The 26,443-nt window shown below is 42.3% G+C and overlaps 1 protein-coding gene across 3 annotated transcripts in view; it reads left to right on the forward strand.

The window, feature by feature from the left end:
- The window catches only part of SNX29 (sorting nexin 29), a 407,218-nt gene that overhangs the window by 244,511 nt on the left and 136,264 nt on the right, over window positions 1-26,443 (forward strand). For all 3 annotated transcript variants that reach the window (XR_004536445.1, XM_033914223.1, XM_033914221.1), the window contains exons 17-18: window positions 5,227-5,282; window positions 11,635-11,716. Coding sequence is in view for 2 of the 3 variants with exons in the window: in XM_033914223.1 (XP_033770114.1) it covers window positions 5,227-5,282; window positions 11,635-11,716 (138 nt within the window). In the remaining variant the exon portion in view is untranslated. The remainder of the gene's footprint in view (window positions 1-5,226; window positions 5,283-11,634; window positions 11,717-26,443) is intronic.

The following is a 26,443-nucleotide window of genomic DNA, read 5'->3' on the forward strand; positions in this document are numbered from 1 at the left end:
AAGATGTGTTTGGAAATTGTTTTTAATGACCTGTAGCACCCGGCAAAATAGGAAATATTTCTTTATCTTTTTACTACATTTCTTGTTCTCTGATTGCATCTCTTTGGCTTTTGAGGAGCATGTGTCTCTCCATATGATGTACAAAATAATCACTTGGCACTGACACTTCTATTATCAGTCATTCTTGTGTTATCAGCTGGAATAGGAATGTTTCAAGTGATCACAGCCTCTCCATTCTCTTCAGTTATCTTAGGTTGAGAATCTCAGGGTTTTTAATGTATAGTGATATAACTTTGCACAGTTTCCAGTAGATGTATCACTTTGTTCAATGAGATGAGTAACTATTTCCATAGTTTAGTTAGCAATTTTTTCATGTTCACTGTCTATAATCCACTATCCTGGGATACAACTAACAGTCACTTATCTTTTTAGTCACGTTCATCTTTGGTTACATAGTAACATAGTAGATGACGGCAGATAAAGACCCGAATGGTCCATCCAGTCTGCCCAACCTGATTCAATTTAAATTTTTTTAATTTTTTCTTCTTAGCTATTTCTGGGCAAGAATCCAAAGCTCTACCCGGTACTGTGCTTGGGTTCCTACTGCCGAAATCTCCGTTAAAACCTACTCTAGCCCATCTACACCCACCCAGCCATTGAAGCTCTCCCCAGCCCATCCTCCACCAAACGGCCATATACAGACACAGACCGTGCAAGTCTGCCCAGTCCTGGTTAATCATTGATGGGTCTGATTTTGATCAGTGTAGGATTCCTGGAGTAACACTTTGGCCCTGTTTTACTAAGGTGTGCTAACCGATTAGCGTGCGCTAATCGATTTAATGCGTGCTAAACGCTAATATGTGCATGTTAGTCTATGGATGTGTTAGCGTTTAGCGTGCGCTAATCGGTTAGCGCACCTTAGTAAAACAGAGGGTTTGTATTTTCCAATCTGTGTATTTGCTATTTGTTTCTTCTCTTTTGCTGATCTATGTGTTAAAGAGCTTTTTCCCTCTTGTTTTGTAAAATTTTCTGGTGTGTTCTTATTCATTCCTTCTATTTGTTAGATAGTTTCTCCAAGTTTAAGGATGGATGCTGATTTTGGATGCTGAGATGGAGTGTCTTCGGAGAAGTGACCAATTAAGGTCTGAATTTGAGTTGGTTTAATCTTAAGGATTAACAATAAACCTGGTGGATTGTATATGGTTCATCTATCAGTTTTGAAAGCGTTGCAAGAAGTTGGTATCACCATAGCTACTTTGATCATCAATAAGTTAGAAACATAGAAACTGACGGCAGAAAAGGGCCACGGCCCATCCAGTCTGCCTACACCAATGACCCACCCCTACCTTCCCCTATGTAGAGATCCCACGTACCAATCCCATTTTGTCTTAAAATCTGGTACGCTGCTGTTGAGTGAAAATTGCTAATAAGCTGCCCATTTTAAAGGATCCGTCATTAGATGGGACAGTAGCTGCTAATTATAGGCCTTATTTCATCCTTACCTTTGTTTGAGCAAATTATTGGAAAAAAATAATGTATGATAAATTATTGGAATTTTTGAAACATCATAATACATTTTATAATAACTCTGTTAGAGAGAAAACTATAATACTGAGACTTTGTTACTTTCTTTATTGGATTCAGTAAAAACAGAATTTGATAAAGGTAAGAGATTTTTATTGGCAACACTAGATGTAATAGCTGCTTTTACAGTCAGGATGCCATTTATAGAATTTGCCCCATAGTGTCCATGCCTGCTCCCACTGCTGGATTTGCTTTTATAAATATGCATAGGTTAGGAAGAAAAAGTCCATTAACTACTTCCATGGGCTTTTCTTTTACTTATATACTGTCTTGCTTTGTACAACCTATGATGTCTCTTGACAAAGGGTAGTGCAATAGGAAAATTTTCTGTTTCTACTTGATTTGCCTGGACCAGGAAAGACAAAAGGAGGAGGAGATGGACACAGGCACCATATTAATTATGATTACCTCGCTTCTCAGTTGTACAGTATATATGGGGTCCAAGATCCATACCATTTTGCATATTTTAGCTAACTTTGAATACGAACCTATTGGTTGGGGCCTCTTGGACATGACTGAGAGTCAGTGACTGATGATGTTTAATAACATTTGTACAGATTATATGGGTCGATAATTTAGTTAGACATTCTTCTGAGATATTCTGACATTTTTTCCCCTGTAGAGCGTTTTCATTTGGTTGAAAAGGTTTTTGATTATATGATTAGTGTAATGATTGACCTGTCCTGCTGAGTTTGTTCTGCTTAAGCTGTGTCTGAGTCACTGTTGCTGCTTTCCATGATTAAACAAATATGAGTATACAGAGAAAAAAGGAGGGAGGGGAAGGGAAATTATAAGGCAAAACTAAATATCAGGCATGACTATCTGTCTGCCGAAAGATAGCACTGTTTAGCTTTCTTTTAAATAAATTTTCCAATTCTTATTTAATCAACCATGGTGGCACCTATTTAAATCTAAAATACCAGCACAAGTCTGATCTGCATTGTTCCTTAGTATTGTATGATAAACTAAATACAATATTATGTTCCAAGTAGTTTCATTAGGTTCAATGTTGCAGTCTCCAGACAGTGAATTTAACTATTCTGGATATTTATTTATTTACTCATTTCTAAATTTATATCCTGACTATTGACCAGGCGGGCAATAACATACTTATATAAATTAAATCTGCTTCACATACCACAGTCGTTATAAAGGTAATCAAACCACACAAAATGTCTGTGCAATCAAAAATGCTTTCAATTTTTTTCTTAAAACTGCTAAATTCTTGAAGCAAATGCAGTCTCAAGGGCAGTTCATTCCAGCTAGTAGGACCAACATACACAGTATTGCCTTAGCAGTGAAGACATAACATAATTGATTCTTCAAAGGCTCAATTACTGTAGTTGTAGCATTGAAGTTGCCCTCAGTACACGATTAGGTATATAACACTGATTTCGCAAAATGTGCAGAAGCAGAATTAAATAATATTTTAAAAACCAGCACTAACAATTTAGAACATACTGTATAAGATACTGGAAGCTGATGGTAAAATCAGAGGACATAATTTCAGGTTGAGGGGTGGTAGACTCAAGATCAATGTAAGGAAATTCTTCTTTACGGAGAGGGTGGTGGTTGCTTGGAATGCGCTCCCAAGTGAGGTGGTAGAGAGGAAAATGGTGGTGGAGTTCAATTTCCTAAAATGGTGGTATGAAATAAATTTGGTTATCAAAATACTAAATTCCTTATCCCATGTCACAGCCTGAAAAGACAATAATCTAGGAAAATATCTTTTATGTAACACCCTTTTTACAGATGGAAAAGGGAATAAAGTAAAATTTCGTAGTAAACATCTAGAGTCTGCATACTTGAAATGGTCAATGAGGTAATTTGGAGCTAGACCATGTGCTACCTTATAACAGATACATCCAAATTTGAATTTAACTCTTGCTTCAAATGGAAGCCAATGAAATTTTCGGTAATACAGTGAATATGGAATAAGTAATTTGGTAGAGGCCTTGCAATCTCTTGTGTCACTTATTCTGTGAGATCTCCGTCCTGCGGACCTATCCAGAACATCAGAAGCCACAACATTCAAATCACCCCCCCAACAGAATGGGTAGCACTGTCCAAGAGGTTGGATGAGGAGATGAATTGAACTGGATGAGTTGGATGAGGAGATCTCTCAAGAATCCTACCTGACCTTTGTTCGGGGCATACATATTCACCAAACAACTGCAATGTTCCTAACTGAATTTCTACAGCTAGGGCCCTACCCAATTTATCTTTCCAGTTCTATAGCGATTTCCCTTGGAAATTTTTATTGAATAAGAATTGCAACGCCTGCACTATTAGAGGAGCCAAAGGAATGCATAACCTGCCGACCCACAGAGATCTAATACAGTCATTGTCCATAACTGTAAAGTGAGTTTCCTTTAGCATGTAGAAATCAACAGCAAAGTCTCTCAGTTCACAAAGTATCCTCCTGCGCTTGTGCACTCCTTGCAAACCCCTGACATTACAAGAAAGAAAAAGTGAGGGTGTTACTGATCATTGAGAAACTGGAGGAGAATTATAATATTTATCAGCCAGAGGAAACTTCCCCAAGCGGCATGCCTCCTAAGGAAATCATAAACATTAGTGCATTGCATAGGCAAATGATACTCATCATAAACATTAAAGCATGTTAAAACAGGAAAGAAAACCAAAATGAAAAGAGGAACCAGAAACAGCAAACTTTGAAATAGCCTCCGAGTAACAAGTCTGGCTGGCCAATGGAGACTGCCACATAATGCACATGGGGATCTCCAACAGGGGTCACTTGAGACACACTTTAACTTCTTGGTAAGCCTGGATGACTTAAGTGACGAGTCAGTGGACTGGGCAACGTTTTCTGGGTTCTGCCACGGAGGCATAACCTTACATTGCAGGGTAAGATAAATGGAGCAGTGGGAACCATTGTTTAGAAATTGAAAAACTGGTAATTATAGAGAAGCTCCTACCACACGTCTTCAGTGCTCCTTGGCCATCATGTGGATCCCACTCACCCAATTGGGGTGATTTTCAAAAGAAAAGTTTTCCACTGGAAAATAGATGTAACTTATGCTCATACTTGCCACACAAGTTATATGACCTGTTATGAAATTACCTTCCCTTTGACTGTATTTATACCAAAATGCGGTAACAAATAATAGCAAATAAAGACCAATTGACCTATCCAGATTACAACATTGTAAAAGTTTAGACCACTTATCAGTAATGGGCAGACGAGTTTGCAAGTTCCCATACTTAATCCAGAACTCAGCCTCCGCACTACCCATTTCTTACCACCAACTTTTATAATAGTTTTAAATAGTTATAAAGTTTAGTGAGACAGCTGCCTGTATGTATTGTAGATTGTCATTCACTCTAAAAGTCTAATAACTTTTCTGAGGGTTATTACTTTTTTATTTCCTGAAAATTATGTACTTTTTCATGCTGATGATTATCTCAATCAGATCAAAAGCTTTGTGCTTGGAGTTAATTGAGATTTCTCACTGTAGGCTTGCTGCTATGATTTGACATAATCTTTCTTTTTCTTTTGTTCTACAAAAACAGCCTCCAAGGCTTTTGCTAAAATTTAAATGCATAGCCATTTTGTTTATGAACATCATCTCAATTATCTAATGAATCATAAAAAAATGATTGATGATCTTGTTTTGGTAGGTCCCAGGAGATTTGAGTCAGACATCTGAAGACCAGAGTTTGTCAGATTTTGAAATGTAAGTGTACAGTAAACACTTAAAATTTGTTTTTATATTATTTTGAGTGTGTGCTGCTCAGGTCACTAAGGGTAGGATAAATTTTCTTCCAATAATTTGTGGCCTTGGGGTAAGTGGTGACTTATATTCTAAGAGATCTAGGCATGTCCTGAGGCTTTTTGACTCTGCTTGTAATTCTGTTACTACAAAACTTTTCAGCAGATCTGGTCAATATGAAAACTGCATTCATATGTTGTACATGCTCTTTAAATAAAGAATAGATCGTTGTTAATACAGGCAGTCCCCCAGGTTAAGAACAAGTTACATTTTTAAAGCTGTTCTTAGGTCAGATTTGTATGTAACTCAGAACTTGTAGATTTTAAGTTTCTTGTTGCTTACCTCTGTTCCTAGCTGGCAAAAGGGCCAACTGTCCTTTCCAGTGTTCTCTCTAAGAGGGAGCGGTGGCATTGATGAACATTTGAGAGCTAACCTCGAAGCTAAGTAGCTAAGTAATAAGATTAAATTAGAAGAAAAAGACATTAAGTAAGGAAATGAAGGAAACTAAAATGAAATACAATGAAGAAATAGTTATGGAATTATGAAATTAAGAATAAATATGAAACTAAATGAATTTTAGAGTTTTGAGTAAATAAACAATAAAGTGGACTGATGAAGACAAGAGATTGCTGGGCATTATTCATGGTCCAGTTGATATCCGAAGGTCCATACAAATGAAAAAATAAAGAATTAATATACATATATATATATATATATATATATATATATATATATATATATATATATACACATACATATATTATGAAGTATATGTTAGTATTAGACCAATAATCTCTTTACAGAGTATATGGGGCCACAATATATAAACAGGCACCATATAGTTTTACAATATTAGAGATTTAAAAAGAGTATAGAGAATAGTTAAGTGATTTAGAGAGAAGTGAATAAGGACTACACTAACAATTGGTAAAGATTTATCAAGCTCTCTAAGATACAGCATACACAGCCACACATTGTTTGTAATGTGGCCATGCATTGTTCCTGCTACAGGAGAAATATAGGAGTCTAGGCCAATGGAAATACTGCTCAGTGACATTAAATAAAGCCACAACCGCGTTCTTAAGTACGGGTCGTTTTAAGTTGGGAGTCTGTAACTTGGGGATTGCCTGTATTTGATACCATTATTGACCATTCTTATTAATGAAATGAAAATTGAGTGAGACATCTGAAGATGAGAACTTGTCAGATTTTCAAATTTAAGCTCCCATTAAACATGTCTATGGCTATTTTGCCATCACAGTTGGTGGTTTTAAAGCAGCTGGCAGCCATTGCTGACTTAGACCCAGATATTCGATACTGGGTCTAATTTGGGCACCTGTATTGGATATCTGGTTTATGTGCAGCTCCTGGCAATTAGTAGGACAGATTTTTTTTGCTGTTCTGACTTTATCCTGGCATTTACCCAGATGGCAAACTGAAAATCTTCATTAATGGAGTAGGTTCTTGTTCTACCCTGACTACACCCATAAAAGCTGTCCTAAATTCACCTGCTTAGCTATGTGAGCCCTGGCACTGAATATTGGCCGGGACTGCAAAATTAGATTTTACTTTTTAGGAGGCCTTAATCCCCCCTCTCCCAGCTCTCAAAATGAGCCTCCTCCTTCCTAACCTTTCCTCTCCCAACATAGGCCTATCTGATATCCCTTGTGGTCCTACTAGGGACGAAGGATACAGGAGCAAAGTCCACTTGCTCCTGCATGTTGCAGCTACCATTGGATGCAGATATTCAACTGGAGAGTGCATAACTGTCTTATGGGAGCCCTGACTGATTATTGGCTGGGTCCCACATAAGCTCCGGCGACCAGCTCCATAAAACTTAGCCCTCATTATTCAGTGACTGTGCCTAGACATGGCTTGGTACTGAATATCTAGGCCTAATCTTTCTGTTCATGATCAGCATTTTTTTAAAATGCTGACTGTCGATGGCTGAATAATCAGACTGAATATATGTATTTTTCTCTTATGTTTTTTGGAGGAGTATGTTGGGTGGATAATGGGCAGCAACATTCTCAACACACTAACTGGTTAGCATGCCCATAATGCAGGAGCTCTTAACGCCTCCTAAATACCATATGGCCAGAAATACAACAAATAGAAAAAAGCCCTTTTTGACAGTTGCGCTAGAAATGGGCTTGGTGGATAAGCCAGGCCTGTGTAAGGATACGCTAAGTCCATTTATTAATGCAGCTTAGTAAAAGTGCTCCTCAGTGTGTTTCACTGAGTATCAGTGGCAGAGAACATAAGAACATAAGCAATGCCTCCGCTGGGTCAGACCTGAGGTCCATCGTTCCCAGCAGTCCGCTCACGCGGCGGCCCAACAGGTCCAGGACCTGTGCAGTAATCCTCTATCTATACCCCTCTATCCCCTTTTCCAGCAGGAAATTGTCCAATCCTTTCTTAAACCCCTGTACTGTACTCTGCCCTATTACGCTCTCTGGAAGCGCATTCCAGGTGTCCACCACACGTTGGGTAAAGAAGAACTTCCTAGCATTTCAACATTTCTGAATGCCCTCTTGTTCTTTTATTATTCGAAAGTTTGAAGAATCTGTCCCTCTCTATTCTCTCTATGCCCCTCATGATCTTATAAGTCTCTATCATATCCCCTCTAAGTCTCCTCTTCTCCAGGGAAAAGAGACCCAGTTTCTCCAATCTCTCAGCCAAGACAATTTAACTGGGTGGGTAGGAGCCTCTCCTGCCCCTGTTAAATGGCTTTGAATATCTACCACACTGAATTTTAATATGAGACCTGGTCTGTCTGTCTCTTGTTTCACACAATCAGTGTCAGTGACTTTGTTTTATATGGCACCCTAAATCATAGCACCCTACCATTAAAAATAAGTGTAATGAGTCCCTTTCTTGAAGAATATTTATTTATTTTTATTTATAGTTGTTCATCTATACTGCAGATTATAAATAATGCTCATCACAGTGTACAGCAAAAATAATACAATCAATCTTATGCCTGAAGTAACATAAGGTAAAGTGACTTCGCTCAAGGTCACATCTAACGTCAGCAAGAAAAATAGAACTTAAACGCTAGCCTCCTGAATCCCAGCCCATTATTCTAACCACTAGACCATGCCCTCATCTAAGCTTTAACATTCTGTCTATGATTTAGAACCTAATATTTAGTTTTGTATTAGAAATATAACCTGTATGATAGCATAATTTAAAATATTGGTATTGCGAAATTGCAGGTAAATATTTGACATACAGTTCATATTATTTTCTAGGATGCAAATCCTTGTGAGAGGTTGTAGGGTTTTGTTTTGTTGTTTTTTTTTTTTAGCCTAAATGGAATTTCATTAATCAGTGTACTACAGATATTGGATTTTGAATTTTTTTTTTTTAATAACTATTTCATTTAGCAGAGGATCATAAATTCAAAAATTGTCTTCTTGTACTAAACATAGAAATGTAGTGAAATACAATTATGTTCCCAACTTTTGACTGAAAACCTTTTAGAATTATATCTTACTGTTTCCCCCTCTGTAGTGTAGAAAGCAGGAATTCAGATATCAGGTTTGAGAAGACAACATGGTAAAGGGGTGCTTATTTGGAAGAAAACCAAAATATATGTGTTCTAGAAGGAGTAAACAATATAAAAATAAAGGAGTGCAGAAAATCAAAATAATCCATCTTGCATAGAAAAACTCTCCACTAGGTTATTCTAGAAGGTGGCTATACATAGGGCTCCTTTTACAAAGGCATGTTAGGGCCTTAACGCGCAGAATAGCTCACACGCTAGCTGCTACCGCCTCCTCTTGAGCAGGTGGTAGTTTTTCGGCTAGCGCACTAATCCGGTGCATGCGCTAAAAAACGCTAGTGCACCTTCATAAAAGGAGCCCATAGCTTTGCCAAAGTTTTGACACTCTTGTAAATTTGTCACACTCATCTGAAAATTGTAATTCAAAATTCATTGACTTAGAAGTTAATTTCACTGATCTATACAAATACTCGACATGTTTACCAGGAAAGAACAATTATAGAAATAGTGACAAAGAAATTAAGAATAAGAAACCAAAGTCTTGTTTTGTCAAAGAAAATCCAAATAAGCTCTTTCCCCAAAAGTTAGTTTAACAAGGCCCTTAATATTCCGTTAAAATTCATCAGGACACTTTTAATGATCTTATACACTGCATCCTGTAAGGAACTCTGTTTTCTCCATGTCTGGTAATGAATGTTTAGATTCCTCATTTGCCATTTTTACTAAATAATGCCATTTTGCCGAGCTTTCTTTTATTGTGAATCAAAACTCATTGTTTGTCAATGAATAAAGTTGTACTCTACGACTTGTAGCCATAGAATTAAAGGCCAGTGAACAAACTGAAGGCAATACCGTTTTAGGAATGGAGTCCATTTTCTAAAATGCTTTAGAAAATGGGCTTAACTCATTTTAATGTGTGGCTTTCCTACGTGCTAAGCCCATTTTTAACATTGTCACAAAATAGGGCTTTTTTTCTTTTGTGCAGGTTCTGTACTAATTTTTCCATTAACGTGCGAGATCTGCAAAAAATTTAGGCCTCCATTTACTAAGCCACGTTAGGGCATTGACGCGCAGAACAGCACACGCTAAATTACCGCGCATGCTAGACGCTAATGCCAGCATTGAGCTGGCATTACTTCTAGCTGCAGAGCGCGGGGTTAGCACGCGCTAATCTGCTTCGTGTGCTAAAAATGCTAACGCAGCTTAATCTGGGAGCAGACACTCGTTCCTCCAAGTGGTGCTAAATGTTCACACATTAAGTCTGCATCTACCTGATTTTAAGGCCAAATGGGATCGGCACATGGGATCTATTCACTGGGCAAAGGTAGGGGAGGGACATTAAGGTGGGCAGACTAGATGGGCCGTGGGCCCTTATCTGCCGTCTATTTCTATGTTTCTATGTTTCTACCAGTTAGCATGTGCTAATTGGAAAGTGCTAGCTGACCAACAGAGACACAACATTCCCCATCCATGGCATGTACCTTTCCAAAATAATATTTTCTAAAATTCTTTAATGTTTGCACAGAAAATGCAAAATTACCGCAACACTCTTTAATATATTTTGTGGTAAGTGTTTCTGCACATGCTAAGCATGCATAATGGCCCCTAAGTTCATCTGTGATGAGCTTTAGAGAGAGATACTCCCTTCATCAATGCATAGTGGGATATGTACGATGGTGCTGGAATCTACAGGTAGATTACATATTCCATAGTCTGTTATTGAGATAGACATGGGGGAGGGGGGAAGCCACTGTTTACCCTGGATCGGTAGCATTGAATGTTGCTCCTATTTGGGAATTTTGCCAGGTACTTGTGACCTGGATTGGCCACTGTAAGGATGGGCTACTGATGCTACTTTTTGGTGGTTTTGCTAGGTACTAGTGACCTGGATGGGCTACTGGGCTAGGCGGACCATTGGTTTGACCCAGTAAGCAGGGCTGCCCAAGTCCGGTCCTCGAGATCTACAGGCAGGCCAGGTTTTCAGGATATCCACCATGAATATGCATGAGAGAGATTTGCCTGCACTGCCTTCTTGGTATGCAAATCTCTCTCATGCATGTTCATTGTGGATATCCAGAAAACCTGGCCTGCCAGTAGATCTCGAGGACCGGAATTGGGAAGCCCTGCAGTAAGGCTATTCTTATGTACAGGTTGTATAACAGTGGTGGTATGGGGGCATGAGTTTTCAAAATGCTTTGATTCTTAAGTAACTTCAAGCAATCTGTAACTCCAAAATCTACTTCAAGAAAATTGCATTTTCATTTAAACCTTCAAAAGGAAATGTAGTACAGTATAAAGAGGAGAGCCATGGAGAAGATAGATTTTGTTTTCAAATCTAAGAAATGGCCATTTTTGAAACAAAATGATAAGACGTTTTTCTGTTTTGAAAATGGTTAAATTCACTACCAGATTTGGGGATGTTTTCTGCAAAACATCTAAACTCGGATTTAGACGACATATCAAAAATGCCCCTCCATAGTGAACCAGTAGCTGTGAATTCTGCTACTTTTATAGTTCATCTCCAAACATCATTCCAGCCATTCATTTGCTTTATAACTAGTTACTTTTTATAACAAATGCTGCCGTTGCAATGGACAGCATTGTCCTAGCTCTTTTTGCAGTGACCTCATGAAAGCTCACAGCTCTGGAAAGCTAGTATGAAATATATCATTAGTCCAGTATTAAAGTGGTATTATTTTTTTTATGTGACAGTTTATCAAGCAATTTTATTTTAGTTTCATTATTTCTACAGGTGGCATTGCGAGCATACAGTATTCAAAAGTATTTTCTTCCTTATTCTTTCAATAGATCGCATCGTGCCCTCATAAATGTTTGGATTCCATCTGTCTTTCTTCGTGGCAAAGCTGGAAATGCTTTTCATGTTTATCAGGTAAGAGCATCTAGCTGTCTCTCAGACAGCATCTGCAGGTTTTTTTTTAGATATAATAATTAGCCATCTGAAGTAACTACTACTGAATACATTCAGGTAAAGTAAAAAGTAGGTCTTTACCGGATCTACTTTCCTGATATGGGCTTAAGTAGTCAACAAATAGCAAGATTTCATTCCTGTTTATAAAAGTAGCATCTTCTCAAAAATTGAAAAACTGATACAACTAGTAAGGACTCTGTTTCATGTCTTGGTTTTTTTTCTTAATTTTCAAGGTACTACTCAACAGCTCTTATCCATCTTTATTTTCTTTATTTTACACATCAAATGAGTAACACTGCTGATGATCAGCAAATTTCCAACATAGATGTGCAAGCAATTTTCAAACTGTCAGTTTGTTTCAAAGTCTTGAGGTACTTTTTAACCTGCGAACAGTGATATAGCGAAGGTAGAAGAAGCTGGAGCAGTAGCATCCCCTGCTCCTTCCCCACCCCCTGCCACATGCATACCTGCCTTTCCTCTGTACCTCTTTAACTTCGCCAGAGTGAGCAGCATCTCCAACCTGCTGCCTGCGCCGGCCTTGGCTCAGCTGCAGGTCGAACTTGTCAGTGCGGCACCGCAAGTCATGGCCTCGCTGCGGCCCGAGATTGAGGGATGAACGGAACAAATTGCTGGGAAAGGCCAGGCATGTGTAGCGATTGCATGCCGCCGGCCCAGAAGCCTTACCTCCGACGTCAATTCTGACATCAGAGGTAAGGCTTCTGGACCAGCGGCGTGCAATCGCTGCACCCACCTGGCCTTTCCCTTCCTCTACTTGTGGTGGCAGCGAGCGACAAGTAGCAGCAGCAGTGGCGGCAACTGAGGGGGTGGGTGGAGGTCTAAATAAGGTAACGGGGGGAGGAGGGGTTGGATATTCACTCCATAGGATGCACCCTTTTTTCCTTCCACTTTTTTTTGGGGAAAAAGTGCATCTTATGGAACGAAAAATATGGTAAATGTTTGTGTGCTTTGAAATAGAGAGTTGCACGGGGACAGAAATCCCACCCATCCCCGCCAAAATCCCACCCGTCCCCACCCGTCCCCATGAGGAATCCCTTCGTCCCCACCCGTCCCTGTGAGGAATCCCTCCGTCCCCACCCGTCCCCGCGAGGAATCCCCTCCGTCCCCGCAAGGAATCCCCTCCGTCACCATCCTTCCCTATAAACTTCAGAAATAGTTATTTTATTTAATTATGCTACTGAATTAAAGGCTCTGGTAGAGACCCATTTACAAATAAGCAAAGAGACTTTATTAATTTGGAAATATTAATTGGGAAGAATACATACTTTGTAAATGGGTTTCTACCAGAATCTCTAATGTAAATATAAAATATAAATACTCAGCTGATGAGAACCCACAAACTGTCAGCTGAGGACTTCCTTTGCAGTTGGCCGGGGGTCCCTTTTGCCAAGCTTGGCAGGCAGCAGTAGCGTCCCTGAGTCACAGATGCTGGCACCTCAGTGGCTCATGGATGCTGCCAGCGACTGCTGTGCTTGCTGGAGGGGAGTTCTGGCCATCTCTAGAGGAGGTCCTCTGCTGGCGGTGCTTGGGGATCCCCACCAGTCACAGCAAGGGTCAACAAGTACTTCAACACTGTAGAAATAAAACCAGAAATGCATTTCCTTTTCTTTTGAACACAAAACAAAGACATCTGCCATATACATTTCCCAAAGCTAACATATTTTAGTCAATAAATTCCGTTTTTTACCTTTGTTGTCTGGAGACTTATTTTTCCATAAAGTTGGTCCCAGTTTCTTTTTTCCGCTTTCCCATCTTCTGTAAATTCTTCTGTTGCTGTCCATTGGTTCCCCCTACCATGGTCCAGCATTTATCTCTTTCTCATCTTTTGTGCCTGCCTACCAGCCCCATGCCCAACATTTTTCCTTCTATCACCCCTCTCCAACACTATGCCACATCTCTCCCTCCATTCCCTTCACCACTGTCTAATATTCCTCCCTCTTGCATCCCTTTCAATCTGTCCCATTGTTCCCTTGCCACATTTCTCACTCTCATCTTTTTCTTCCCTATCACATTCTGTACCTTCCTCCCTACGACCAAAAATTCTCCTCTTTCTTCCATTTGCCGTGTGTACACAACCATCTCTCTTTCCCGCTCATTGACACACCCACACCCAATTCTCTCTTTCTATTCCCTCCCCCACCTCAGCATCTCTTTCCCTCCCTTCCTCTCTCCCCAGTTCATGACTTCTGTGTCCAAAAATGCACTCCCTTCCATCACTTCATTCGAGTCCAGATAACAGCAGGGGTTGGAGGCAGCCTGCAGCAAGCCATATGTAGCCGACCCAGAAGTCTTCCCCCGAAGTCAGAGCTGACATCGGAGGGAAGGCTTTGCATCAGTCTGGCGGTGGCTGAGGTGTCAGGTGGGAGGGGGTAGATACTGGATGTAGGAGGTGAGAGGAGACAGACTGTAGATAGAAATGGGGAGGGATCAGACACACTGGATGAAAGGGGAAAGATAAGACAAGCTGGAATGCCAGGGGAGAGAGAAAAAGACAGATGATGGATGTAAAGAAAAGGAAAGGGGAGGAAGACATTGAATGGAAAGGAGGAGAAGGGGAGGATAAGGATGGAAGGGAGGAAAGAGAAAGATGGAGCAGACACTGAATAGAAGGGGGAGAAAGAGAAATGAAGCAGATGCTGGGCTGAAAGGGGGGAAAGATGGGCAGATGCTGGATGGAAGGGGGAGAAAGAAGGGTGGATGATGGATGGGATGACAGAGGGGGCAGAAAGGAGGAAGAGAGGAGACAGATCAGATGCTGGGTAGAAGCAACAGACAGAGGGGCAGATGCTGGATGGAAAGAGGAGGAGGGGCAGATGCTGGATGGAAAGGGACCTCAGGTCAGCATCTGAATGGCCGTGCAAGTCTACATGGGTCCAAATGGTGCCACACACGGCTAGACCCCCCCCAGTCCATTGTGCTTTTTAGAAGCCAGTATTGTGGTGCAGCCTGGTCCCTTCTAGGTTTTCTCCCCCTAGATTGGGACAGACTGTGCTTTTGCCAGCAGAGGCAGAGTGGTGAGCCTGTGTTTGTCAGAATTACCATTCCACCTATTTTCCAGCATCACCCTTCTTTGTGTCCATCTCACCTATATCCCTATCTCACCACTTTTTCAGAATCTTCATTTGTCTCTGTCCTTGTCTTTACCCCATGTTCACCATTTGCCCTTTCAATGTCTTTATCTCCCCCCCCCCACACTTTTTCAGCATTACATCTATGTCTCTATTTCACCTCCTCTTCATGTCCCCTCTGTATCTCTATCCTTATTCAGTAGGTCCTGCTTACCCTTTCTCTTCTTTGTGTCACTATCTCCATTTTCAGCTTTCCCCCCTTTTCCTTTGTTACTGCACCCGGTAGCCAGAATCTTTCCACCCTCTCTCCACTCCGGCCCAGCCCAGTATGAAATATTTCCTTTTGTTTCCCTCCCCTCTCTCTTTCTCTCTCTCTTCTCCTCCCTCACCCACGAGTCCTGCATCTGGCCCTTTCCCTTCTACCTGCACCTGGCAACACCCCTCTGCTCCGCGGCTCTCTTCAACAACTCGTCAGCAGCAGCGATCAAGACAAGCTGCCGACATCGAGGCCTTCCCTCTACGAGTCCCGCCTTTGTGGAAAAAGGAAGTTGAAACAAGCGGGACTCGCAGAGGGTAGGCCCCGACGTCAGAAGCTTGTGTCGATCGCTGCTGCTGAGTTGCCGAAGAGAGCCGCGGAGCAGGGGGTGTGGCCGGAAGCAGGTAGAAGGGAGAGGGAGATAGGAAGGCTGTAGAAGCTCCGGAGCATGACACCGACCCCGGCCAGGATGATTTCTTTTTCAGGCTGCTGCTGCTGCTGCCACCCCCCACCCAAAATGACAAAAACAGCCTAATGCCCGCGTCGGCGTCTTTGACGTCGGGGAGAGGAAGGCTGATAGGCCCGGTAGATCGGGACGGCAACACGAGTCTATCACGGAGCCCGGGATGGGCTCTGCGATCGACTCACATTGCCTTCCTGAACTACCGGTTGATCGCGATCGACGTGTTGGGCATCCCTGACTTAGAGCCATAGCGCACGAGACTCCCACGGGGATGAAAACAGCCTACCTAAATTCTGGCGATGCAGGCATGCAGCTTACAAGCCCGGCGTCGCGGCGGGAAATAGCCATGCTGAGCAGTGAGCTCAGCACGTACACAGATGAAAGCCTTGCTTGCTGATTGGTCCAGCGGTACGGCGGGGCGGGGCCGCTGGACCAATCAGCAAGCAAGGCTTTCATCTGTGTACGTGCTGAGCTCACTGCTCAGCATGGCTATTTCCCGCTGCGACGCCGGACTTGTAAGCTGCATGCCTGCATCGCCAGAATTTAGGTAGGCTGTTTTCATCCCCGTGGGAGTCCCGTGGGCCAGGGGGCGTCCCCATGGGAGTCCCGTGGGTCAGGGGGGCATCCCCGTGGGAGTCCCGTGGGCCAGGGGGGGAACCCGCGGGATCCCCGCGATCCCCGTTCCCATGCAGACCTCTACTTTGAAACCATCTATGCACTTTTAGGTAGATTGAGGGAGGGGAATTTTCAGACATCTCCATATATTTACGTAAATATTCTTCAGTGTTCCCTCTAAGGTGAGCGCATGAGCGATCGCTCACTATTTCAGTGGTGTCGCTCATACGCTTTCTTCTGTCGCTCACTCGAGGGCGGGCGGAGTTGATAGGAAACAGCGGCGGCCTGTATTTTAACGGTGAAAGATGCAGCAGCGGCGGCTCCTCTCAAGATCCCTGACTGCATCGGACTACCGACGCAGGTGGGGATTCGTGAGAGGAGCCGCTGCCATGTCTTCAGTGTCATACCAAGGGGAGGGCAGTCCGCCCCGGTTGTGCACCGCCCTAAGGCTGCAGTCGGAGAGGAAGTTCGGGCCAGCCAATCACTGTCTGGCTGGGCGGAACTTCCTCTCCGACGGCAGAATTGACATTGGGGGATTGCTGGTTGGCCCGGGGGAAGCAGAGAGAGCCTGGGGCAGCCGCGGCGGTGGCTTTGGGGCCTGTTTCCCCTGATGGTTGTGGCGGTGGCTTTGGGGCCTGTTTCCCCCGATGGTGGCAGCAGTAGCTTTGTGGAGGGTAGGGAGAAAGAAAGGGGGCAGGCAGGGAGACAGAACAAAAGAAAGGGGGCATCAAGAGAGAAAAAAGAAATAAAGGGCAGGGAGAGAGGAAGAAAAAGTTAGGGGAGGGAATGAGGTCTGGAGGAGAGGAAACATACAGGCTGAAAGAAGGGAAGAAAGATTGGATGCACAGTCAGAAGATGAAAATGCAACCAGAGACTCATGAAATCACCAGACAAAGTAGGAAAAATGATTTTATTTTAAATTTAGTGATCAAAATGTGTCTGAATTTATATATGCTGTCTATATTTTACACTATGGCCCCCTTTTACTAAACCGCAATAGCGGTTTTTAGTGCAGGGAGCCTATGAGTGTCGAGAGCAGCCCTGGGCATTCAGCGCAGCTCCCTGCGCTAAAAACTGCTATCGTGGTTTAGTAAAAAGGGAGGGGGTATATTTGTCTATTTTTGTATGGTTGTTACTGAGGTGACAATGCATAGAGTCATCTGCCTTGACCTCTTTGAAAAAAACCCAGACTAGGAATGATAATTAACATTTTCTCAGTGTATAGGGTGCTTTGTGTTTTTTAATTTTATTGTTGTTAGATCATTTTGAATTGGTCATTTTAAAGTAGCTCGCAAGCCCAAAACGTTTGGGCACCCCTGAGCTAGAGCGTTGAAGCTGTGTATTTCTATTTTATCCTCCCTTTTACAAAACTGTGGAGCGTTTTTAAGCGCCAGCCGTGGTGGTAGCAGCGCTGATGCTCAGAATTCTATGAGTGTCAGAGCTGTTACCACCGTGGCTAAAATCCACACAACAATTTTGTAAAAGGGGGAGGGGTTAGTTTGTGATGACATATTCCATACTAGGCGAAGGTGTTTTCTGTGTTCTGTGTGTTCGAAAGACATAGTTTTCTGTTGGGATTGACGGTGTAGGATTGATCTGTGCTGGTCTGGCTTGTTTAGTTTTACAATGGGTGTATTGATGTACTGCTCACTGCAGTATGTAAGATGCTGCCTTTTCCTAGGTACTCATGTGTGACGTGTGGCTTGTTACTAAAAATCATGTTTTTCGTACAGATGGGGGGGGGGTGCCAAAAAATGATGGGCCCCGGGTGTTACATATGCTAGGTACGCCACTGTATGTAAAGATACCAGAAAGCTGGTGAAGCAAAACTTTAAGTAAATTGTTATTCTTCTAAGTTTTGAGTATTTAACCCTCCCACAATCTCATGGGCACTCGTTTCAAGTTTATTGAGATTTTGATTTAAACACAATATCAAATATTTTCAATGCATATAACAAAAATAAATTTGGGGAAATAAATAAAACCATTTGAACAATAAACATACAAACATATCCATAGATGATTAAAAATACATAAGGAGTACAAGGATAAACTACATTTGTTTAAAAATGCGTCCTCCGTGCCTGCTCATAAATTTGTGGAGAATGTAACTTGTCGCTCATGCATATTTTTTTTTGCACACACCTCATCAATCCTTAGAGGGAACATTGTTCTCTACCCATATAAATGGCTTTGAAAATTGCCCTCTATAGAAACAAAGTATTTTTGTACCGTATTGATGATAGCTCTAAAGTTTCCCAATTGATTTTCAAAAGCGTAATATTCATTATAAATGTGAACTCACTTTTATCCCTTCAAAGATTAGCTGTAATTTTTGAAATATTCATTAATTACAAGCATTAGCACTTTGAGACCTCTCTTTGCATCAGCTTTTGGTCCAATATTGCTTTTAATCTTATCCAGCAGAAATTATATTGAGCCATCTTCTGGTCTGTATCCTACTGGGTATAATTAGTGCCAGCATTTAAACTTGCCCATCCAGAAACTTCAGCAGAGCATGATAGAAATCTTTAAAGAGTGTGTGATCATGTATCCAGCAAACATCTAGTTCAGCAGCTTCATCAGAGTAAAGATAGTTGGGGATCATTACATTGGAACAAATCCTTTACATACTTAAAAAAAAAAACCTTTAACATTTAGAACACAGATGACAGTTTTTTAAACCATCACTTCTAGTGCAAAAGGCATACGGGTCTTGAATCGGTGGGTTATTCACCTCTACTTGCAAGTTTGTGTAGAATATGTCATCTACATTTTTCTGCCTCCCCTATCTCTGCACTATGTTATGTTCCTTAGTTTCTCCTTCTTTACACAAGTTGAAGGTGTCTTTCTGATCTGATCTCTGCTCAGTTTATTTTTGGACTCATTTCTAGAGGCTTCTCATTGTTACAGAGGTCCCCGAGTTCCCTGGGGCAGCTCTGCCTGTGTGAAGACACAGACTCTCACTGTCAAGAGGTCTGTAGCTGGGAGGGCAACCTTTTATTCAGGGCACTTACCTAGCCAGCCTACACTAACACATTTGGTGGCTCAGAGACTATTCCTCTGATAGCAAAACTCCTCTGGATTGGCCACTGTGGGAATGGGCGGGCTTTATGGACCATTGGTCTGACCCAGTAAGGCTATTCTTATGTTCTTCCTTCTTATGTCACTTTCCGGCCGTGGGACCAGGACGTGACATCAGAAAGGAACTGAGGCCAATGCGAGCAGCAGGTGGAAGATTCTGTTTGTGCTGGTGAACATTTCCAGAGGTACGCAAGGGGGCGGGGGGACACTCATGCAGTGGGGAAAGTTGGGGGGGGGGCGCATATCACGTTGATGCCTGGCACCACCACTCCAGGCATCAACCTTCCTTGCTACGCCAATGGGGGTTAGATATAAAGCATTGCATTCTACCATGTTTTATATTTGGCAGCTGTATGGTGGAATGCTTTACCAGTGCAACTGAGATGTATCCCTTCTTATAATGTATTTTGGAAAACTCTAAAGACCTATTTAAAAGAGATGTATAGATATCTGTTGGTTTAGAGAATCACAAATTAATAGGGACAAGGCACTTAATTGTATAAACTATCTAACAAATGTACCTTGTTCCTGTTTGTGCAAGGTAGCAGCTGAGAAAACTAACACATTAAACAACGAGCCTCAAAGTCTTACAGACAAATACTCCAGGAGGACATAGCCGCCTATAGGGAGTTTTTAAAAAAATAATCATTAGCTCCACCCAGAAAAACCCCAGAGAGAAAAATTTCACTGTAAAGGAGAAAAGTTCTCTAGGTTAAAAACCGGATGTGTACATTACATTCAAAGTGCCTGCCTCCTGCTATGCCGCTGGAATCCCTGATGGTCCAGAGGTGCAGTGGGCAGGAGTGAGCTTTCCGTGCTCCTGCCCCGCTGCTAATCTGGTCGGTTGGTGGCCGCTGAGAGATCGGTTTTTTTCAGCCGCTGAGTGGCACCAAGCAGGAGCACGCTTTGGTGCAGATCAGCTTCTTGACTGGCTCCCGCGAAGGACAGACGGATGGACAGGGCAGGGAGGGGGGGTCAGGGTGGAAAGCCTGGGAGGGAAGGGGGCTTTGAGCAGTGCCTGGCAGGGAGGGAACTGGGTGCAGAATCTGACAGAAGAGGGGGCACTGTACACGCGCATAAGTATTTTTTTTCTTAAAACTGTTTTATAAAAGGGGGTGCGTCTTATATGCCTGTGCGTCCTATATGTCGGCAAAAATGGTAATAGGAAAGATGTTACGGTAAGCTGTTTGTGCTAGGCAGACAGTTTGAGTGTAATGTATACACACGATTTTTAACCTAGAGAACTTTTCTCCTTTACAGTGGAGTTTTTTTTCTGGGGGGGTTCTGGGTGGAGCCAATGATTATTAAGAAAAACTCCCTGAGCCGCCAGTGCCGCCAGCAGCACTGAACTGTTCTAACTCTTCAGGCAGCCTCCGCAGCCACCCAGCTTCAGCACTGAAGGAAGGATTCCTTCCGGACCCAATAAAATACCAGAGGCAGCTGCGGTGAGGGATCCACCAGTGCCCGCAAGCAGCACTGAACTAATCCAGCTCCTCAGACAGCCCCCTCAGCCACCCAGCTTCAGCACTTAAGGAAGGGGTTCTTCCGGGCCCGATAAAAGACCAGAGGCAGCCGTGGTGAGGGAACCGCCAGTGCCGCCAGCAGCACTGAACTGTTCCAGCTCTTCAGGCAGCCACCCAGCTTCAGCACTGAAGGAAGGGGTCCTTCCAGACCCGATAAAAGACCAGAGGCAGCCGCGGTACGCGGCCGGTGGTCATGTGCCCCGAAGGGGCATGGCCAAAGGGGCAGGGCACGCCCCTTTTGAGCCACTTCAGAGCCCATGAGGATCTGGAAGAAGACTGAGACTTACTCTTTCTACCATGGGTAAGAGAAAAGCAAAACTTCATCTTCAAACCCTAAGTTCGGGTCCTATTGACTGTTATCTTTCAGCTTCATCTCTACCCGGAACAGAAGAGCAGGTAAAGTATCCAGTCAACTTCTCTTTCCTCTGGAGGTCCTTCACTACCTCCCCAGCTGTTAAATACTGTTGGAAGTGTAGATACATCCCCCAATGTTGAGGAAGTATCTCCCTCCTTACAATTGTTTAACATATCTGGACTTAATATGGCTAAGCAAATAAGTGAAGTGAAGACTAAAGAATTGACTCTTGTCCAGATGGTTAAGGAGCCTAATTCTGAGGTTCTTCCAAAGAACAAAGTTATTACTTTAAATCAGGCGTGTTAAAGTCCCTCCTCGAGGGCCGCAATCCAGTCGGGTTTTCAGGATTTCCCCAATGAATATGCATGAGATCTATTAGCATACAATGAAAGCAGTGCATGCAAATAGATCTCATGCATATTCATTGGGGAAATCCTGAAAAACCGACTGGATTGCAGCCCTCGAGGAGGGACTTTTGACACCCCTTGCTTAGACCTTTCTCAGTTTTTAGAATTATCTAAGGACGCAATAACAAAACGTGCTACACTATTGGTAGTCTTTAAGACAGAACTAGAGAAGCAAGCTATTTTGAAATTTTACTTTACAAAAAAACAGGCTCTGTTCTGTGGACAAAGAATTCTTATATTTCCTGATGTCTCTAAGCAGACTCAACTGAAGAGGAAGCAGTTCCTGGCACTAAGGCCTAAGGCCTTGGCTGTGGGCGCAACCTTCTTCTTAAAATTTCCTTGTAAATGCCTAATTTCATATGCAAGTGATAAGTTTGTCTTTTTAGATTCAGTCCGGTTCAAACATTAACTTAGGGCTCCTTTAACGAAGCCGCGTTACTGGCTTTAGCGCGCGCGACTTTTAATCCTGTGCTACCTCCGCACTAGCCGAAAAATTACCGCCTGCTCAAGAGGAGGTGGTAGCGGCTAGCCCATACGGCAGTTTAGCACGCGCTATTACGCACGTTAAACCCTAACCCAGCTTCGTAAAAGGAGCCCTTAGACTTATTTAGTTATATGTAACTAAGGAGGATTTTTGAAGGAAAGTATAGAAATAGAAGCCTGTTAAAACTGTTTTTCTTTTTCTTTTTTTTACTAAATTTATAAATTGTAACAAATGAATAAAAAGAAAAACTCCCTATGTCCTCTTGGAGTATTTGTCTGTAAGACTTTGAGGCTCGTTGTTTAATATGTTAGGGCTCCTTTTATCAAGCCGCCCCAGTGGTTTAACGCGCGTAATACCGCGCGCTAAACCGCCAGCCACGCTAACCGCTAATGCCTCCCTTGATCAGGCCAACGCAGGGGTTAATGCGTGTTGAAACGTCGCACGTGTTAACCCCGCTAGCGTGGCTTGATAAAAGGAGCCCTTAGTTTTCTCAGCTTCTACCTTGCATAAACAGGAACAAGGTAATAATAATAATAATAATAACAGCTTAAATACCGCAATACCGTGAAGTTCTATGCGGTTTACAAAAGATTAAGCAAAGGTACAAATTGACTGACTTCAAGAGGGGAAGAAGAAAGAGAAGTAATTAGACAGGAAATTCATTGTTGAGGAGAAAAGTGATCAAAAGGACAGTAGGTCGCTATTGAGAGGAAAGAGATAAGTGGATCAGTTGTCAAGATGTTTTAGGAACAGGTGTGTTTTTAGACGTTTCCTAAATACCTCATAAGTAGAGGGCGAAAGTAATTGTTCTAGGTCTTTACCCCATGATGCTGCTTGGTGTGAGAGAAGGAATTCATGGTGTTTTTTCAGTTTGCAACCTCTCACTGGGGGGGAAACGAAGTTGGAATGTGAACTTCTCTTGTGTCTGTTGGTTGAGAAGGAGAAAAGGTCAGTAATGTATTTGGGGGCAAATCCGTGTAATGCTTTAAAGCAGAAACAAGCAAATTTTTCTATGTCCTTTTTAATCACTTTCTTTAATAATTAACGTGTTGTTTTCTTTAATTAACTTTGTCTTATTGTAAATCACATTCTGCATTTCTATGAACTTATATTTTTGGGATATATTAGCAATTCATAAGAATTGATGTAATATAATGTAACTTCTTTGCTAATTCTTCTTTTCCAAATTTGATAGCAATTCCAAGTTAAATAGAGGGCAATTTATATAGCAGGGCACCTGGTTTAAGAGAGTAAATAGATACTTGTGTAGGTGGCCTCTGCACACCCAAATGGAATTACAGAATTGTCCCCATACTCACAATATCTTTATTGCACTATTGATTTCTTCAGGGTTTTTTAAAAGCTGAGATATATGCCTGTTGGAAGAAATCCATTAGCAGAAGTTTTCAAAGAATCAGGGGAATAAGAATTGAGAGCATTATTGAGACCATCAGTCAAAATATACCAGGTCATACGTTTGAATCTTTAGTGTAAGAATCTTTTTTTTTTTTCTACATCAGCATTTCTTAGTTGCATGATTTGCAGAGTTACTGTCTTTTCAGCATTTATCAGATGCCATTACAATTGCTTTCCTGTCAATAATATATCTTATACCAAGTTAATAACTTTTCTCTTGAGGAGAATAAAAACGAATACTGAAAATGTCCATAATAAATCTATCTTCTATCACTACTCACAGCTATTGGCCCTTTTTCCTTGTATGTCAGTGCTTTATTTTATTTATTAAGATTTATTTACCACTCTGTTGAAGAAATTCACCCAAGGTAATGTATACAGCAAGAATAAGTTGGTCATAGGCAAAAGACATTTACAGCAGTAACTGTAGTCAAATAAGAATGCATATTGTGGCATAGTATGCTACTTACAATGTCAATATAATATAGCTTAGGATATATGTGGAGGCAGAACATATAGACAGATAAGAGTTAGATAGAAAGTAAAGGTGAGTAACTTAAAGAAAAATTGCAAATGGACTCTGAAAAGGTGCAGGAAATTTATTTCAGCTAAAGTAGGAGTGGATAAGCTGGTCTCCTACTGCATGTGCCTCAGCTTCTATAAAGGTCACCCAAATTTGGGTACAGCTCTAGATTAGAGCCCATCCCCGCCAGGATCCTCTCTGTCCCCACCAGGATCCTCTGCGTCCCCACCCGTCCCCGTCAGGATCCTCTCCGTCCCCACCCATCCCCGCAAGGAATTACCTCCATCCCCGCCCGTCCCCATAAAAAGCAGCAATTACTTCTGACAGGATCATCAATTCCACAGTTTTTTTTGTGTTTGCGCTGCTGTTTTCCTTGTGGAATCTCTTTGGTGGAACCCTTTTTTGTTTTCTGTTCAGGTAATTAACTTATAAGCCCCCTCTTTTACTAAGGCTAACGTGTCCATTATATTAAATGGATGAACCCTGCTTCCAAAGCCTTCCATCCCCGTGGGAGTCCCGTTGGCTAGAGGGGAGTCCCGTTGGGAGTCCCGTGGGTTAGGGGGGATTCTTGCGATCCCCATTCCCGTGCAGACCTCTACTCTAGATCCCTGTGGAACTTTATATGGGCACACAGATACTCCTCTCGTTTTGAAGAAATGTTTGATCTTTATTCCTGATTACTGTATATTTATCAGACTGATAACATCAATAATTGTGATATCCAGTGCAGGCCTTTGTGTCAAAAACAGCTGTGTTGAGTCCCATGTTATAATATTAATTGATGTGACTTTTGCATCTTGGACATTTCACATTTTAGTAAATCTACTCTTAAATTTTTGATAGAAGTAGTACAGTTACCAGAAATAAAGGACAAAAAAAGGTTTTACATTGCTTTAAGAACCATTAGTAGAAACCAGAATGAGCAGTTTAGGCTGGATGAAAGTAAAATAGCTCTCAAAATCTGGTCATAAGGTTATTAAAGCAGTCAGTAGCAGCGGTTCTCAATTTTTTTTTCAGTTGGGAGACACCCAACGGACAATGCTTGCATAAGTGACACGCTGCATACATGACCTTCACGGGTTATGACCCTCACACAAGAATAAAGACTGGGTGAGACTGGCAGATGAAAGGATGATTGACCTGTACCCAAAATGTAGCCCAATAGCCAGCATATTCCTCAATCCTTACATCCACCTGAAATCCATCGCCCACATCTTGTAACCCAGAACATGCCATATAGGTTTGATTTATCAGTGTTTTGAAGAATTAAGGCAACATGATCCATATATTTGCAAGTCTGGACTATTTGTAAAATATTTAGGAAGGTGTACAGACCTGATATATTGATTGCAAAGGACTGAAGGCAATGGCACAGTAGATGTCACTGATAATATTTTACTAAAGGTCGTTCATACTGATTATGTAGCTTGCTAAATAGCATAAGGGTTTTATACATGAGAATATCTATGAGACCAAATACCCTTTGAATACCGTTCTGACCATATGGCCTTATCTATTATAAAGTTGTGATCATGTGATCAGGCTGAGCGGTCATTATCACACATCTGTCCCCAGGCAGTTCCCGTTCTTTCTTCTTCAGGCTCTGTTTCATCATCAGGTACTTCTTTTAAAACAAGAACAGCATCATTCATACACTTCTAAAATGCATGATCAGGTCCCTCCAGGCACACTCTTCCTGGTCATCTCCAGGTCCTCCCTGGACTCCATGGTTCTTCAGGTCCTTCATTGGTGCTTCATTGGTCCTCCAAGTCTTCAGGCAGCTTTCGGTGCCATTTACTGGTATCTCTACATGTCACCAGACCTTTGGCTAATGCTCACAGGGCCTACAGGCTGCTTCCTAGGGTGTCCTCTGTCGGCTCCCGGTATCATTTATGGTCTCTCCACCGGTTCCTCCGCCAGTCACTCGCCAGTCCACCATTAGCCTTGGATTCCTGCTCTTCTAGCAGCTTGTTGGGCCACCACCGGTCCCTTACTCCCCAGCCTCTTGGGTCCCCACAGGTACTGGACACTTCACTGGTCCCTCCGCCGGTCGTCAAGCTTGAGACCCTTCTGGACTCCAAGCTCTATTTGGCCCTCCGGCTAGGCTTCCTTCCAAGTCCTTCTCAGCCAGTCTCTCTCTGAGGGCTCTTCCTGAGGATTTCTTCCAGTCCTTCAGCCATTTTCTGTGAGGACAGCCCTGTCACTCACTCCCCTGGTCACTATACATCCACCAGGCCCCCTGCCGGTTATAAAGCGTGAGCCCTCCTTGGACTCCAAGCTCTACTGGGCAGGCTGGTCTAACAGACTTACCAAGAGTTATGCTGAAGCCAGCATTCCTCCCCTCGAGGGTTGCCTGGCTCCCGAAGGAGCTTCTATTCTTCCCAGCTCTCTGTCCTGGCACTCTTTTCTACTTGGGGTGAGTGGATAGCTCCCAGGTATCTTTACATCTCTTGTATGCAAATGAGCTCCTCTTTCA

Source organism: Geotrypetes seraphini, chromosome 11, assembly GCF_902459505.1.
Source record: "Geotrypetes seraphini chromosome 11, aGeoSer1.1, whole genome shotgun sequence".
NCBI classification, from domain to species: Eukaryota; Metazoa; Chordata; class Amphibia; order Gymnophiona; family Dermophiidae; genus Geotrypetes; species Geotrypetes seraphini.